At 35.1% G+C, this 15225-nt stretch overlaps 2 protein-coding genes across 7 annotated transcripts in view; one reads left to right on the top strand and one right to left on the bottom strand.

Moving 5' to 3' along the window:
• LOC117242620 (protein cordon-bleu-like) overlaps window positions 1–11940 on the top strand; it is a 96319-nt gene extending 84379 nt beyond the window's left edge. For 4 of the 6 annotated variants that reach the window (XM_033509447.1, XM_033509449.1, XM_033509450.1 and 1 more), the window contains 8 exons: window positions 2992–3353; window positions 3725–4007; window positions 4369–4788; window positions 6377–7228; window positions 7715–8919; window positions 9053–9150; window positions 9225–10308; window positions 10553–11940. In XM_033509447.1, the coding sequence (XP_033365338.1) occupies window positions 2992–3353; window positions 3725–4007; window positions 4369–4788; window positions 6377–7228; window positions 7715–8919; window positions 9053–9150; window positions 9225–10308; window positions 10553–10570 (4322 nt within the window). In that variant the 3' untranslated portion in view covers window positions 10571–11940. The remainder of the gene's footprint in view (window positions 1–2991; window positions 3354–3724; window positions 4008–4368; window positions 4789–6376; window positions 7229–7714; window positions 8920–9052; window positions 9151–9224; window positions 10309–10552) is intronic. The other 2 variants (XM_033509448.1, XM_033509452.1) reach the window with 2 other exon arrangements.
• A 347-nt stretch (window positions 11941–12287) lies between these two features.
• LOC117242626 (xyloside xylosyltransferase 1) lies at window positions 12288–14047 on the bottom strand. The gene is made up of 3 exons (XM_033509466.1): window positions 13323–14047; window positions 12760–13233; window positions 12288–12645 (listed from the first exon to the last, which is right to left on the bottom strand). The coding sequence occupies exons 1-3, from the start codon at window positions 13713–13715 to the stop codon at window positions 12439–12441; spliced, it is 1074 nt and encodes a 357-aa protein (XP_033365357.1). The 5' UTR covers window positions 13716–14047; the 3' UTR covers window positions 12288–12438.
• Window positions 14048–15225: the final 1178 nt, after the last annotated feature.

Below are 15225 nucleotides of genomic sequence, written 5' to 3'. Positions count from 1 at the left end.
TTTCTAAATGACAAATTAGTCCATTATCTGATTTTGCTTAAGATAGTAAAATTGAAAAAGGAAAGTTTATTACCTATAACTTGTAACTTTCTTTCTCTATCGAGTCTTTAATGTCATTAGTTGATGAATTACTGCTCAAATGATACATGATTCAAATGATACCAGTCTAAAATTTCAGCAATAGTAACTAGGAACGTTGACCTGAAGCTTGTTAAAGGTTTAGCAGAGGTATCAACTAGTGGCGAACTGTGTTAAGCAATTAAGACGTTTACATAAGATTTCAAGTGGAGATTTATTATTTGAGGTTTGCCCACGCAGAGAACAGTTTGATAAGGCTGTCCCAGATGATTGGTGGATATTCATTGCCCTGGAAAACGTAGCTGGGACGGAACTAGATTCGTTCATTTGCGCTTGATATTTAAACCGGTAGCACTGGCCAGGTTACCTTTTTCAAGATATAATACCAACAGGTTTACCTGGTCAGTCGATCATATTTTTATTAACGCACTTCTTCCTTGAATAAGCAGAGCATTATTGAACTCGTTGTATAACTTCATCGTCTTTTTGTACGTAATTGAGGGAGCTTTCTGGGAAAAAGAAATCCACGAGACAAAATTATGGATTGAAAGAATAGAGTTAGAAGTCTAAAATTTTAAATAACAAAACCTCTTATTAATGATTGTTTCTGTCAAAAATTAAATTCTTTGTATTCCAGCGTTTCTTGACCCTAGAAAACGGGATTCCCTATCAATTTCTGAAAACCAGTCAACCAAATTTTTTTGGGCTGTTAAGGGATTAATGGAATATGGTTTGGATTGAAATCTATAAGAAGGTTTTACAGAATTTAATAATATTAATTATTAATCAGTTGTTATTTCGATAATAGTAATTAATCTAATCTTTTAAGATTCTATTGCAGTGGTTATTCCATATACAGTACTAGTTAACGCTCACGTGGCGCTAGTGTAGCACCACCAGTTGCCATAGCATTAAATTACATAAAAGGAAAGAATTCCTGAAAATATTATTTCGTATCAAATTGCGCGCTGTGGCATTATTTGCGTGATGAATGTTAGCATCAATTTTCAGAAATAGATATCAGATTTGCCAAGAAGTCAGTAGCCGTGCGCATCGGCTGGGTTTGCTCAAATCAATATGGCTTCTGAAGCCATCCAGATCATCTATGTGTATATATATATATGTATGTATACACGCATGTGCACACACACATACACACACGTGCAATAATGTCCTAATTCAATTTTCTTGATATTCTGCATTCTTGTTCACCAGACGGAAAGTCTTCCTAACAAGATATACAATTTTAGGACTATGCATCTGATTTCTCCTTGTTTTTGTAATCTGAACAAACTTTGGAGGATATTTCTTGATATTATCGTGTATATTCGCACAATTCGTGCATGGTGATCTTGAACAAACTATCAACACTTCAGACAACTGCAAATGATGACTTTCTCTCAGAGAAGATACGTCATTACTTCCTGCAAAAGACAGGAATAACACGAGAGCCTGCGTATTGAGGTTGTTTTTTCAACTTCAATTACTTTTGCCATGAACCTCTTGGTTTGATTCATTAGTTTGCAACTGGGTTTGCTCTTTTCTTTGTAAGAAACTGCACCCTTAATGTAGATCAGTATTAGAATTTCTAAAGTATTGAAAAAGGAAGACAGAAGCTATTAATATTTAACAAAATTTATATAGGAACTTACACGGGGATTTTAAAGTTTCTAAATTATGAAGGAGAAAAATTCTACAATTTTTTTTTTACAATTGTTTTAGTTTCATGTAGAGATCTACCATGAGTATGTTAAAGCAGTGAAGATTAGAAAGAAGATATTAAATCTTTTGATCCTTCCTGGACCAAATTCTTTCTCAGATAAGAAAAATTACTTTCTTTCTTAGTTATTAATAAAAAAGAACACACTTTTTAGTAGTTTTATAAAGGAAACATAATGTATTAAAATTTGAGACCTTTTTTTTTAAATCAAACAGTAGTAAGTAGGGGTTTAACCTACCCTCTTAAAGCAGAAAATAATCTTCGCCATAAAGATAGCAATTTCAAATGAATCACCCTATAGATCATCGACTGTAGAATACCCTACTACATTCTAACATAACCAGATTCGCTGGTAAATGGCTCGGCCATCCTCCATAGCCTATTCTCGATACTATGAACACCGGCGGGAACTCCCCGATTATATATCTCGCGTACTTACGCGCCGGTGCACGAGATATTTCAGTTAGCTAGTTACACCAAGCCAGTTGTGTTAAGATCGCTATCGCAAGGTTGCCGGCCGACTCTTCCACTTGTTACTCCTAGTCGTTAAGCGTGCATGCCTCGCGTTGCTCTTCGGGCTCCGTCGTCCCTGCGGAAACCCAGGCTCCTTTACACTTGTTACCGATCCCTTGGACCTGGAAGAATCTCTTTTTGCGCTCCTAAGCCGCGCCTCGACTGGAATCTGCTGTTTCAAGCAATTGATTCGAGTACAAGGATCTTGATCCACTTTGGAGAATCATTATTAATGAAGAGAATATTTTGAGGTACTGGATATTCAAATCTCTTTTGGTCCACGTTTTATTGTATTTCCTGTATAGGAGCTTTTTTATTGGAGGAAGCATATATTCATAGGATATCTTCATCCTTTACTGGAGAATAATATAGTAATTGGAATATTCTCTTTATTAGAGGATTGCCTAAGATGTGCTTTGGAAGATCATATTGATGGGAAGAATATTGTATACATTTATTTTTCTGTGTAGGTTTCTTTGTATTTCTTGTAATGATGTAAAGAGAGTTCTTTTTATGAGGGGAATTAATTCTTGGTTAATAAAAAATCTACTGTGATTCATTGAAAATGCTTTTTACGTGAAATAACATTTGTTGAACGATATTTAACGTTGAAATAGTCCTTGACAATTAATTTTCTAAAAGAAAGAAATAAAAAATTCAAAAATTGACTTTCTTTGCAGCAAGCTTGGAGACACTGGACCTGTCGCTGTCATTGCAGGATTACCATCTTCAGGAAGTCACTCTGTACGCCAAGCAAGGTAGATCACTAGGCTCTGCACTCAGCACTCAAGATATAATGGCTCTACAAAGGCAAGAAGAGCGACGTAGGCAACAGGCGAAGCAAGGTGTCTTTGGATTTGTGTTCAAGAAATCTAAGGAGGGTTCCTTGAGTACCGATAGCCTCGGAGGACGTAGTGCATCACCAGCGAGGAGTGATGAGACTGGAAGAAGCACGAGTCCTTTACAACCGCCTACCAGACCTCAGAGGAAGCGGAGACCCGCGCCAAAGCCGCCTATTCAGGCTCAGGCAGACGTTAGTAATGTTAGTAGAATTGTTCTGTATACAATATTCTACATCCTATTGTCTATATGTAAGAATGTTATAAAAATGGACAAATTAATGACAATTAGTCGCTCGGAAAAGTATTATGCAAGACTGTCTTTTTATACAATTAGCAGATTATAAATTTAAGTCATCTGTTAAAATTTAGCATAATACTCTATATTTTTCGAATATTTGTTTTTGATATTTATACAATTAAATGATCTTAATATAATACATAAAGATAAGCAAGTGTCAAAATATTTCTGAATATCAGTATAAATCTTATATACAATTAGGATAATTTTAGCAAAGAATATATTAAGAATCGTTACTGTCATCTTTGGAAAATATGCCGCTAACTATTCCAGGGTACAGATGAGAATTGTGCAGACTCCAGCAAGGACAAGGTAGTGATCAGTCACAGTCGTAACAGCAGTGACAGTTCAGGCTACCACGAAGCTTCTGTGTTAAGTGACAACCCAGATTCCGCTGGGAGACTTCCAGAAACGTTGCCCAGGAGGAACAAGGTTCCACTGGAAATGCCCAGAAAATTAGCTCAAACATCACAATCCAGCAAGAGCTTGAGCAATCTGACTTCTGTGCCTGGTACGCTTAGTCACGGAATTAGCAGTACCTCCTTAAGTTCCACAGGTCTTTCTTATGTTATATATATATATATATATATATATTATGTTACATATAGATCTTTTTTATGTTACATTAAGCGCGGGTTTCCTCTTTTTAACTTCATAGTTTTGTTAGTTGTTGTTAGTTTAATAGTAAATCTTGTTTGTAAATGTTTTTAGTAAAAGAAATAGTAGAGTAGTTGTAATAAATATAATCCCTAATGATGATGATTCAGTTGCTTTTTCTCTCTATCAGATTTCCCCGTTCAATTTGTTAGTTTTATTATAAATTAATTATTAGAATAAAATTATCTTCCCTCGCTGTTCCAAACATCTATCAAATTATTCGTATCAAATTTTAAAAAAATTTTATTGAATTTTTCTAGGATTACGAAAGAAAAGGGTCGCACCTCCTCCGCCAGTAACCAGACCTCTGTCGTCCGCCATCTCCACCCAAGCTCTGGAACGCATAGTCGACTCCGAAGAGTCTCTAACATCAGACATGGATCCTTCCAAACCTCCTTCCGACATCAGTGTCCCTTCCAAAGCAAACTCGGACATAGAAGAGCGTCCAAAGGCCAGCTCAGACATCGGAGTAACAACACTCGGCTCAAAACTATCCAACAGTATTGATTTCACCAATCCAGACAGCTCGAAAGTGGAATTAGAATTGAAGGGCAGCAAATGTGATATTGAACCGCGCCACAGATCCGGATCCATAAACGTTAAGTTACCCAGCATGGAACCAGGGCACCCTGCACCCGTAGAAGACGCTCCTGTAGATTCTAGATTGCCGCGGAAGAGAGGTAAGCTAGTACATAGTTGCACTAGTATAGATGATAACTTCCCCTCCTATAGTTTCGTATCTAAAAATAGCTTTGAGAACGGAAGAGATGGAACAGATTTTGTCGAACAACGTACTAGTCTCCTTGATCCAGAGAAACTTAAATTACAGGCCAAAATTCAAGAATGTAAGGTCGAACGTAGGAACGGTGAAGTACCTATAGATTTTAACAACTCCTTTCTCAGGAATAGCTCTGTCAGATACAAAGTTAGCTCTTTAGAATCAGAAAATAATTGTTCCTCATCAAGGTCTGAATTGCAAAAGTCTCAGAGCTTTGTGTGTTCCAATATGGTCACTCCAAAAGCTAGACAATGGGCGAAGATGCGCTACCTTCCTGATAGTCAGGGTATTTCTAATCAGAGTTCGTTTAAATCTCAGAGTAGATTGGTTAAGATGCAAACTGTAGTTAATTTAGATAATATAGGGACTAATATTGAGGACATACCAAAACGTAGTATTTTAGAAGATAAATCTATTCCTAAGAAACTGCATGTGGATAATTATATTTGCGGGGACAGGTGTCAAGCTAAAGCATTGAAACATAGTTCCAGCTTTCAAGTTGGTTATAAATTAAGGGAAACTAAGATAGTAAGCGCCTTTGAAAAGCCAAAATTGTCAGGTTCTAGAAGTTTCTGTTCCAGAAACAAGATTTGCGAGTCAATCGAGAGTAGACAGCCGAGACTGGGAAATGTTAGTACAACAAAGTGTTACAATGGTTCTATTTCTTCTAGTCTTGATGAAGATATATTTGAAGGTTCAGTGATTGATAATCGTAGATCCAATCTTTCACCACCTCCATTGAGTAATCTCCAGATATTTGCAATTTCTACTAAACCATTGGATATTCCAGTGACAACCATAGATTCTGTGCCTAGTGATGTCGATAAGTTACCTTCTTTGCCTATTATTCAACACAGTGAATGTAGATTGGAGTCTGAGAAAAAATTGAGTATCTTGGAACCACCTCCTCCAGGTTTGGTCAGTCGAGAGGAGTCGACAGAAAACTGGAATAGGTTCTTGATTCAATTGAATTCGATATTGGAGACCAGGGCTGGAGAATTCGTTTAGATTTTACAGAAATATGTTCCATCCTTTACGACTCTATGTTATTATTAGACTACGAATTTTTATGTATTTAAGTTTGCGTATTTTTATGTATTTAAGTTTGCGTATTTTTATGCATTTAAGTTTGCGTAAATTTTCGCAATCTAGTTATTATTAGTCTCCCGAAGTGCCCGAATTAATATTATTTGAAGTAGACTTTGCAAAAGACTGGTGACTATGTTATTATCATTCCAAAATTTGTACTTATCTCATTTTATTTTCGTTATCATAAGATGTAGTAGTTAAGAGATCCATCTTCTGTAAATATACAATACTGTCCAAAGAGAAAACTATCTCTTAAATAAGATTAGAAATTTCGTTTTGCATGTTTGTACAGAATTGCATCCTTATATTTTCTACTCTCTCTTAAAGGTGACCATATTTACCTGCTTGCTAACTAGATATGTTGGTGATGGCCTATTCTTTTTCTTTCCCTCTGAGTACAGTTGGAGAACCTGTTCCACTTCCCAAGCCTAGAAAAGCCGCCACAATACGGCCTGAGGTGCCAAAACGCAAACTAAAACCGCCCTCCCCATTGAGTAGAACCCTCAGTTCAGACTCCAGCTATGTAGACTCCTTGTCCAACGCTCCTGCGCACTCCAGTACTGGGAGTTTTATAACTGACTCAAGTTCCAATTGTGGAAGCTCCATCAAAGGTGAAGAGAAACTGGATGTCTGTTCCAACTATTCTACCAGTGAGGATGAGGTGTTCATGACGCCAGGGCACCTGAGTGAAGCAAGCTTTGATTACAGTTCAATAGACTTGGAGGAAAAGAACCAAACTAACTCCACAGATACAGCTTTAAATAACGATATTGATGATGGAGCTAATGGTGAAAGAAAATTAAGTATAAATGAGGATAAAGTAAATGAAGCTTCTTTAAACCAAGATTCTACAATGGTAAGAAGTGAACTAAGTACAGTATCATCAAAGAATTCTAGCCAAGAGAAGAAACTCTGTGCTGTAATATCTACTATGCCAAAGTGTGACCACTTGAGTTCACTGAGCATCAAGGATACAGTTAGTCAAAGTAAAGAGTGGGAGGGTCTGAAAGAACCAAAGAAAGCCAGGATTCCTCGAACAGCGTCAAAGTCCAATGATTTTGAGGTTAATGCGTTAGAGAAGCAGAAGAGGCATTTAACTTCTCATGCAGAGGATATCACATTTGCCTTAAATTTGAATGTGAATCCTAGTCTGCTGTCTGACAGAGATCTTGCACAGCAATCGAGGGAGGAGCAGGATACTGAGTCTCAGGATGTGGGTGGAGAAAAGTCCCCTGTTGCAGTGGTTTCATCAGGTGCATGTTGCATATCATTAATGTGTGTGAGAACTTCGTTCCAGTAACGCAGCTTTCAAATAATTCTCTATGCTCAAATCACTTTAAATGTAAATGACATGTTAAAGATTTTAGACAACATTAGAAGTGATTTAAATCATCATCAGCTCATCTTCACTAATATAGTTTCTTATATACTAATATCTAGATTGTGGATCTTTATGCATTTATGTCAAATTTGAAGACACAAAAATTCTTAATTAGATTCATAAAAATATAAAATTGTATAAACATTAAAAATATATTATTGTTTTGAAGTTTTTATGGTTAAGGAATTGTTTGATGTCTTGTAAATGGTGGTGGGACATAAAAAAGGAATAGTAGTCTCACTTTCATGAGGTTTCTGGTTTACTTGCATATTTTTAACTACTCCATGGAAAGATAAATCCTTTGAATTATTTTGTATCATTGAATAATTCTCTGATCTTTTAAAATATTCTATTACAGATACAAATCTCTCAGAGACTGACGTACTGCTTCAGAAAGTATCTGACACTTTGACCAACTCTCTACCTGTAGCATCATTCGATGAAGTACCAGTGTCTCCAACAATAACTAAATTAGAGCCAACAAACATTTCCAAAGAAACAGACCAGAAAAACAAAAAGATCTCTGAGTATCCCAATGGTTTTGATGTGAACATCAGCTCGACAAATTTGACTGTAAACTCTCAGCAGGACACGTCAGACTATGTATCAGCAGTCGATGAAGATTTATCCGTCACCGACTGGGAATATCAACTGCCAGCTCCGCCAAGTGCCTTCAGAGACTCTGCTTCTCCTGTCTTCGATAACTTCGAAGTAATCACTCCTTCGCCTGAATCATTCAGAGACACAGAAATCACTGAATTAACCTCAACTTCAGACCAGAAAGATGAAAGGAATATTATAGAAAAGGTAGAAAGGCAAGAAATTGAAGTTAGGAAAGAGACTCCACTTGCGAAGTCCTTCATACAACAAAAGCCAGAGTCTAGCATGAAGAAGGAGGTGATTTATGAGCTCGAGAATAAAATAAGTACTTTGCCTCAGAATAATATGTCTCAAAAGGATGTGGATTCCAGGAGGTTATTGAACCCCTCAACTCCCAAAATTTCCCCTGTAGATAACACATTGTCAAATTTTACCATCACAACATACAGCAAGCAAAAGAACCTGAATATATTTGAAGAAGTAGAACAGTCTAGAAAGATAAATTCTGATGAGAGATTTATCAAATCCTTTGCGACTCTGACAAGGAACAAGGGCAATCTTGATGAGAGTGAAGATAAGAATCTGAAGGAATTCAGTGTTGGAACATTGCAAGGGAAGAGAAAGGTAACCATGGGAGAAGATAAGTCGAGTGAGACGAAGCTGGAACCAAAGATACAAACAGAATCCCTGCAGAGGTGGCAGTCTGGTAATGAAAAGAGCAATATTCAGAGATCCAAGAGCTACATATCCATGTGTGACAAATCTAACCTCCAAGGAAATATATGTGAGATTGAGAGTATCAAGAATGAAAAAAATCTGGAGATGGACGATAGTGGAATGAAAAAAGCAACGAGCATTAGTAACCTGAGCGTAACTGCGACTAAAAACGACGAGAAATCCTCGCAGTGGCGGGATAATATTCTGAAGCGGCCTACCAAAGAAAAGCAACTGCAGTCTGTACAGGTAAATTACCTTCCAATTTGAGATTTTTTATACAATCTTTATTAAAGTTTCCCCAGTACATTTTTTTTTGTAAAATATATACATTTTTTAAATTGTCCCTTCTTTGTATTCATAGTAAGTGATTTGTTCTTAGGTGCTAAAAAGCATTTTGCCGCAGTTGAAAAATGCTCAACAGGCGGAGGAAAATGTGCCCAAAGATTCGAGTGATATAGTATTATCTGAAAAAACGAGGTAAATTTAACATTTTTCCTACTTCAAAATTATTTTATACTTAAATAATAATTATTGATTAATGTATTCATTAGATCCGAGACTACCTCTAACGAACATTCGATCGAATCGAATGAAGTTTCGACTCGTGAACCTCAGACAGCACCAAGTAATAAGAAAGTAGAACCAGAATCAAAGAAACCAACGCCAGAAACTAATAAGAAACGATATACCTACTCAGGACCTCCTATGATCAATTTAGGCAGTTGGTCCGAACGACCGAGTATTAATGTCCAGATAAAGAAGGACATTGACTACAAATTTGGAGTCAAACAAACTAACAGCACTACCATCGTTAATATTAATAGCTCTAAAGATGAAGTAGACTCCAATAATGTTGATAGTTCTACCAAAATACAGAAGAGTAAATTTGAATTTTTGGATAAAAAGGAGCCCAATGAGTTAACCAAGAAATTAATTAGTCATACAACAGCTACAGGATTCAAAAAGCTAGTACTGAATAAAGTTAACAACTCAGAACCAAAAGTCACTAATGATAAACCAGTTGTAACAGGAGTTGAGCTGAAAAAGAGCTTCCTCGAAAACAAACAGGATGACAATGTGATAGACACTACTCCAGTAAATTTCAAAGAATTAACAAAAGCATTTGGTCAAGATGTTTGCCTGCGACCAAAACCAAAAAGGTCCAGTACAATTCAACGTTCAGATTCTCAGTTGGAAAACGATTCTAGTAGACAGAATGGACATAGACAAGATCAGTGTTTAATAAATGGCCACCAAAATATTAAACCTAAGAGGTACTCTTCGATAGTGGGTATCCAGAATGAAGGTAACCTGACATTTCGAAATGGCCTAAGCATTAAAGGGCACCAGCCAATGCCTGTTGTTAAAGGGTTTAAGATGTCAAGTACAAAGATTGGTGCAAGTCAAAGTTATGAGAACCAAACTAAAGAAGGCTTCAAGGAAGAAATGAAAGAAGATAATATTAAAGGATCATCCAAGGATTCAAATGGTACACCAAGGCCTCCTACTATGCCCGTGATAACGGGTGTGACTTTGAAAAGTGCCAGACCTAAGTCCATGCCCATTCAAATTGACCAGCGAGACGTTTTGCTGGAATCGATTAGAAACTTCGGTGGTCGCGAGAATTTAAAAAGCGTAAGCATTTATTAATCAGAAAATCCATTACGAAGTAATGGGAATTGAATAATAGAGAAATGCTCCCGGATAAGAAAATTATGATTCATAAAGTGTGGTAATAGTAAAGGAGAATTTTTCCTAGAAATGGGAGACGTTGAATATTGAGAACAATTTTCATAAGAAGAATTTTGAGTTAAATATTTTATTAGAGGGCACGGAACTTAACGTTAAAATTGCCTAACATGAAAATTTATGGTTACAGGCTATGGAAAGATGTTAGCTGCCTTTCAAAAAGTAGGAAACGTTCTTGACACGAGGATAAAATCGGAAAAAGACTGGCGACCGAGGATATATTGTTCTCGAAGAGATATTCTGGTGCTTTAAGTCGTACAGCCTTAGTGATAATACAACGTTTGGCAATTATCAGCACAAAAGAAAGGGCAAGAAGAAACTATTTATGTATATTTTTTAATCACTATCGAAGGACCACTCACATCTGCCCCGTACTTTTGTCAGTTGTCAAACCTGACCTCTTCGAAATCATTCCATTGACGGTTTGCTGGCTAATAGTCTATAAAAAACAGCCACGTTAGTCGTCCACGTGTAAATACCGTGTGTAAAAAGGTCGAGACAACCAGGAAAAAGAGTTGTCAATAAAAAAGAAATCTGTCAATGATGTACATATCGTTTAGCTGTTTAAAGCGATAAGAGAAATATTTTGTTTTCGTGTCCAAATAGTCAACGGGCCGAGTTAGGTCCGTTTTCGAAACATTGTTGCTCATTATATGATGCAGTCCACGCAATTCTTGTTAAGTTTTCTTTTTTTTTTTTCTTTTATTAGTTCAATCAGCCATTCGGTCCTAACCTGACCTAAAATGAGAAAAGAGGGAATTGAAGATAGGTTAGATCTGAACGGTTGAGTCAATGTTGACTAACATTTCCTATTCTTTACGATTAACATTAAGTTTCTATCACTGGGACCAAAGGTGACATCATTTATTTTACATATTGTACAACGAATTTAGATGCAACTAGGGTGTGTGTATAATTATGAAAGATAATCTTTTCTTTTCGTTTTTTGAGAGAGAAGGAGAGAGAGAAGCAATCTGGTCAGTCGCATAGGTTGAAAATCATAATAATGAGATATATTCATTAATTAGTATGCATTAACAGAGTTCAAAGTAAGTTTTAATATGTGTTAGTAGAAAACAACGAAGGATTGAAATACAATCGATTTCCGTTTTTTCCTTTTTTGCGTTTACATTTACTGTTAATTAAAAAGAAAAGAAAATAAAAATTTGTTTTTGATTATTAACAAGGTTTCGATAATCATTCGGAAAAAGTATATTGTATTTGTTAATATGATATCATCGATATTATTCTAAAAGGATTAATTAGACTATTGTGTTTAAATAACAAATTTCAGTATGTATTTGTTTTATAGATTATGATCATTCTGGAGAAATATTTTTATGGCAGGTGGCAATCACCATGGAAAGGTGTATTGTATACTGTAAATATCATATAATATGTTAATACTGTATTTAATATTATTTTTCCTTGCGTAAAAATATATTACGGCGACACTTCTATTTATGTATGTTGTTATTTATAGTTCCATTAAAAATGAAAAAAAATTATTGATTTTTATTCAGCGAATTGCTTCAGAGGCAACTCTGAATGAATAGAAACTGTAAAAATAATTATTTACACAAAACGCTTTATTTGTTGAAAAAATACAACAGTACATATAATTAAAATTAATTGGTCCACTTTCGTTCAACAATTTTTATAACTGCACTTTATATAAAAATAGCACCTATCATGTTTTACAACACGTATCTGGCAACTCATATAAAATCAATTTCAAAAAATAATTTGCATCTTATTTTCAACGTTTAAGCCTTATAATATTTAAAATATTTAATGTACAAAACACCAATACCTAAAAAAGAAAATACTTTTTATGCAACTTATCGACTAATATTATTTTTCTCTTAAATATTGTTACTGTGATGGAAGATATGTATTGCCACTGAAGAATCACAGATTCTAAGATTAATAACATGTTCAAATAACAACAGGTACTGCTTTTAAACTTTTGCAAACAATAGTTATAGCTTGTGCTCTTAGATATTGCGGATATGATTAATCGTTAGGTATGGGGGCATTGCAATTTCCATGCCATAATTTTGTTTCTGAATCACACTTTGAATATTCTCCAAATATATCTGAATATCCACGGTCCCTCCACCATGTACACAGCTGCCTATTCCATCCACAATCAATGGTGTGAATTAATTCAGGTTTTTCCATTCCTAAGATGGTATAAAAATCCTGATCTCCTAAGTGACCCTAAGAAAACATGGAAAATGTAGCAACTTTGCAATGATAGTGTTAATCATTATTATTATCACTTAAATGACTTTCAACTTGACTTTATGGATAAATTATTGTTATATCCTTTACCTTAAAATGATATTTCTTTGTCATTGCATCAACACTTTCTCTTTTCACAATTGCATCATAAACAGAAGAATTCCTTAATTTGTCAAGGTTAAAGAGTATCACTCCACTGTTATATCCACGATAACCACCTGAACTTGCAGGTTCTCCAAATAATGTGTTAGGATGTTTGCTACGATACAAATACAAAACGTGTCTGTAAACTGGAGTGAGCTCTGGGGCCAGACCAAATAGTGCTTGACTTCCAAAAGAGTTGAATTCTTCAAAAAGCTCCTTGATGTCTTTGCGGAATTTGGTGTCAACATCAAACATTGCTGCAACATTTTGTTCAGCTGGAGCTATTCGATGTAAACCTAGGGATAGGAAAAATAATGCATCTGAATAGTAGGTTCCTGGTTTGCTGCTGAAGTATGGAGACATGACAGACACAATGTCTTCCAATTGCAATGCTAGTTTATGTACATCATAATATTGCACCTGAAACAAAGGAATAAACAAATTGTAAAATCTTGTAAGAAATATAATTTGAGAAGATCAAAATTCTAAACAAAATTCTTCTGCTTCACCTTCATAAATTTGCCTGTGGATGAGAGAATATTTGCCAAAACTTTCTCTGTAACCTTTTTGCTATCGTCATCAGTTATAACGTGGAATGCAATGTTAACAGAGGATAGTTTGATTAAAGACTCTGCAAAGATCTCAAATTTTCGTCGCATTGGAGAGTTACTATCTACTTTGGTAAATATACACCAGACATTATAGTAATCTTTCTTATCTGAAAAGGACACTGTCGTCGTAATGGTATCTTCATGAATATTTGTCGATTCGGTGGTCGAAGCATTTTCTTGGACTCTGTGCAGTATCCAGCGTGTACCATTTGACGTCTGATAGCAGTAAAACAGAACAAGAATCACAACTAGGAGCGTCAAATTGATGAGCACCTTGCGTAACAGGAGCATTTAATTACTCGATCATGTTCAAGTTCCCTTCGTACACTCCAAATGGCTACAGCTCAATATTAGAAAAAATTTATTAAAACTGCAGATGATGTATTTATACTTCACTAGGTTATGTTATTGAAGTTTGATAAAATGTTAGGTTATGTTATTGAAGTCTATCAAAATCATTTAATGGTGGTCATACTATAGAACACATAAGTAAACAAAAAACATACGTTCAATATTTATTAAATTATGAATGGGTAATTAATGTGCAAGAAAGAGGTCACAAGTTATTTGGAAAAAATAAATACTGAATGTAATATTGCAATCAAAACAATACACTTACTGATACGGTTGTTTTATTATCTGCATCAAAAACATTGAGCGCTTTCTTTTTTGTATAGTTCATGATACGTTATCCCAAATCTTTGAAAGTCAAAAATAAGTATGTATTACACAATTATAGATCCGGTAAAATGTTATTTAATATTGTAAATATATCTGGGAAATAAAATTTTTGCAATATGTTTGTTAGAGTAAAAGAAATGAATTCAAAGTTCAAATTTTCCCGCTACTCCAAGGTTGTGGACATAACAGTTCCTGCAGTGATAGCTAGGTGGCGCTGAGAATACATTATGACGCTACATAAATTAATGCTTAATTTCAACACACTAATATTCAAAATGATCTATTGAAAGCAACAATTTCGAAATAGTATCAATTTTACTGCAAAAGCTTATCAAAGTATGAATTAGGGTGTAGTAGCTTCTTCCTTGAAGTACAATTTTTAAAGATATGTGTTACCAGATATTACAAAGGTATTGTAAACGATTAAAATATATGTATACAATACAAAATGAAAAAAATTCAACCAATCTTTTACCTTAACCACAATGATTAATAATCTTCTTTACCCCCCTCATAATACAAAAACGTTTAATTCTAGAATTATGTTTCAGTTTTTAGAAAATGTTATTGGAACAAAAAAAAAAGATAGACTAGAAGAAATTGATAAAAGATTTATTCTTGAAAGAATTGATTGACAATGGAAGATAAATAGAGATCGGAAAATTTTCAAGGACACCAGTCTGACGAACTTGCGTTGACGAACCTGCGCCTTTTTATACGTATTATCTCCCATGCTGAAATGTGGACCAGCAGCCTACCTGTCCTGTGCAGAAGACCTCTCGCAGTATTGATCACTGCGGGAGGGAAAGGCACGTTGGGGGATAGTCGATGAACACGTGGCAGCAGTCGAACTTTTAAGTGAGGATTTTCACTCCTCACACACGCAAATAGGATCAGAAAAAGTAAATAAAATAATGTTTATATATATATACATATACGTACTGATATTAAAATGAACAAGATTGTTAAAATGAATAAATTGTTAAATTAATGAATATTTGAAAATATTGAGTTTATAACGAATAGCTGCAGTATTGATCCAGCTTGGTTCAAATACAGATTTTGTTATTGAGCAGGTTTTGCATGATCTTGAATTTGTATTGACCTCTGAAATTAAAAC

Source organism: Bombus vosnesenskii, unplaced genomic scaffold (assembly GCF_011952255.1).
Source record: "Bombus vosnesenskii isolate JDL3184/JDL3185 unplaced genomic scaffold, Bvos_JDL3184-5_v1.1 scf7180000016274, whole genome shotgun sequence".
NCBI lineage: Eukaryota > Metazoa > Arthropoda > Insecta > Hymenoptera > Apidae > Bombus > Bombus vosnesenskii.
Note: the sequence above shows the minus strand (reverse complement) of the source record. Positions and strands in the feature narration are given on the sequence as shown.

Excerpts from the sequence above, each read along its gene's own strand:
- LOC117242626 (XM_033509466.1), bottom strand. The coding sequence starts at position 13,715 with ATGCTCCTGTTACGCAAGGTGCTCATCAATTTGACGCTCCTAGTTGTG. Across the intron at positions 13,234-13,322 it reads CCACAGGCAAATTTATGAAG|GTGCAATATTATGATGTACA; the intron begins GTGAAGCAGAAG and ends CCTTTGTTTCAG. Across the intron at positions 12,646-12,759 it reads CAAAGAAATATCATTTTAAG|GGTCACTTAGGAGATCAGGA; the intron begins GTAAAGGATATA and ends ATGTTTTCTTAG.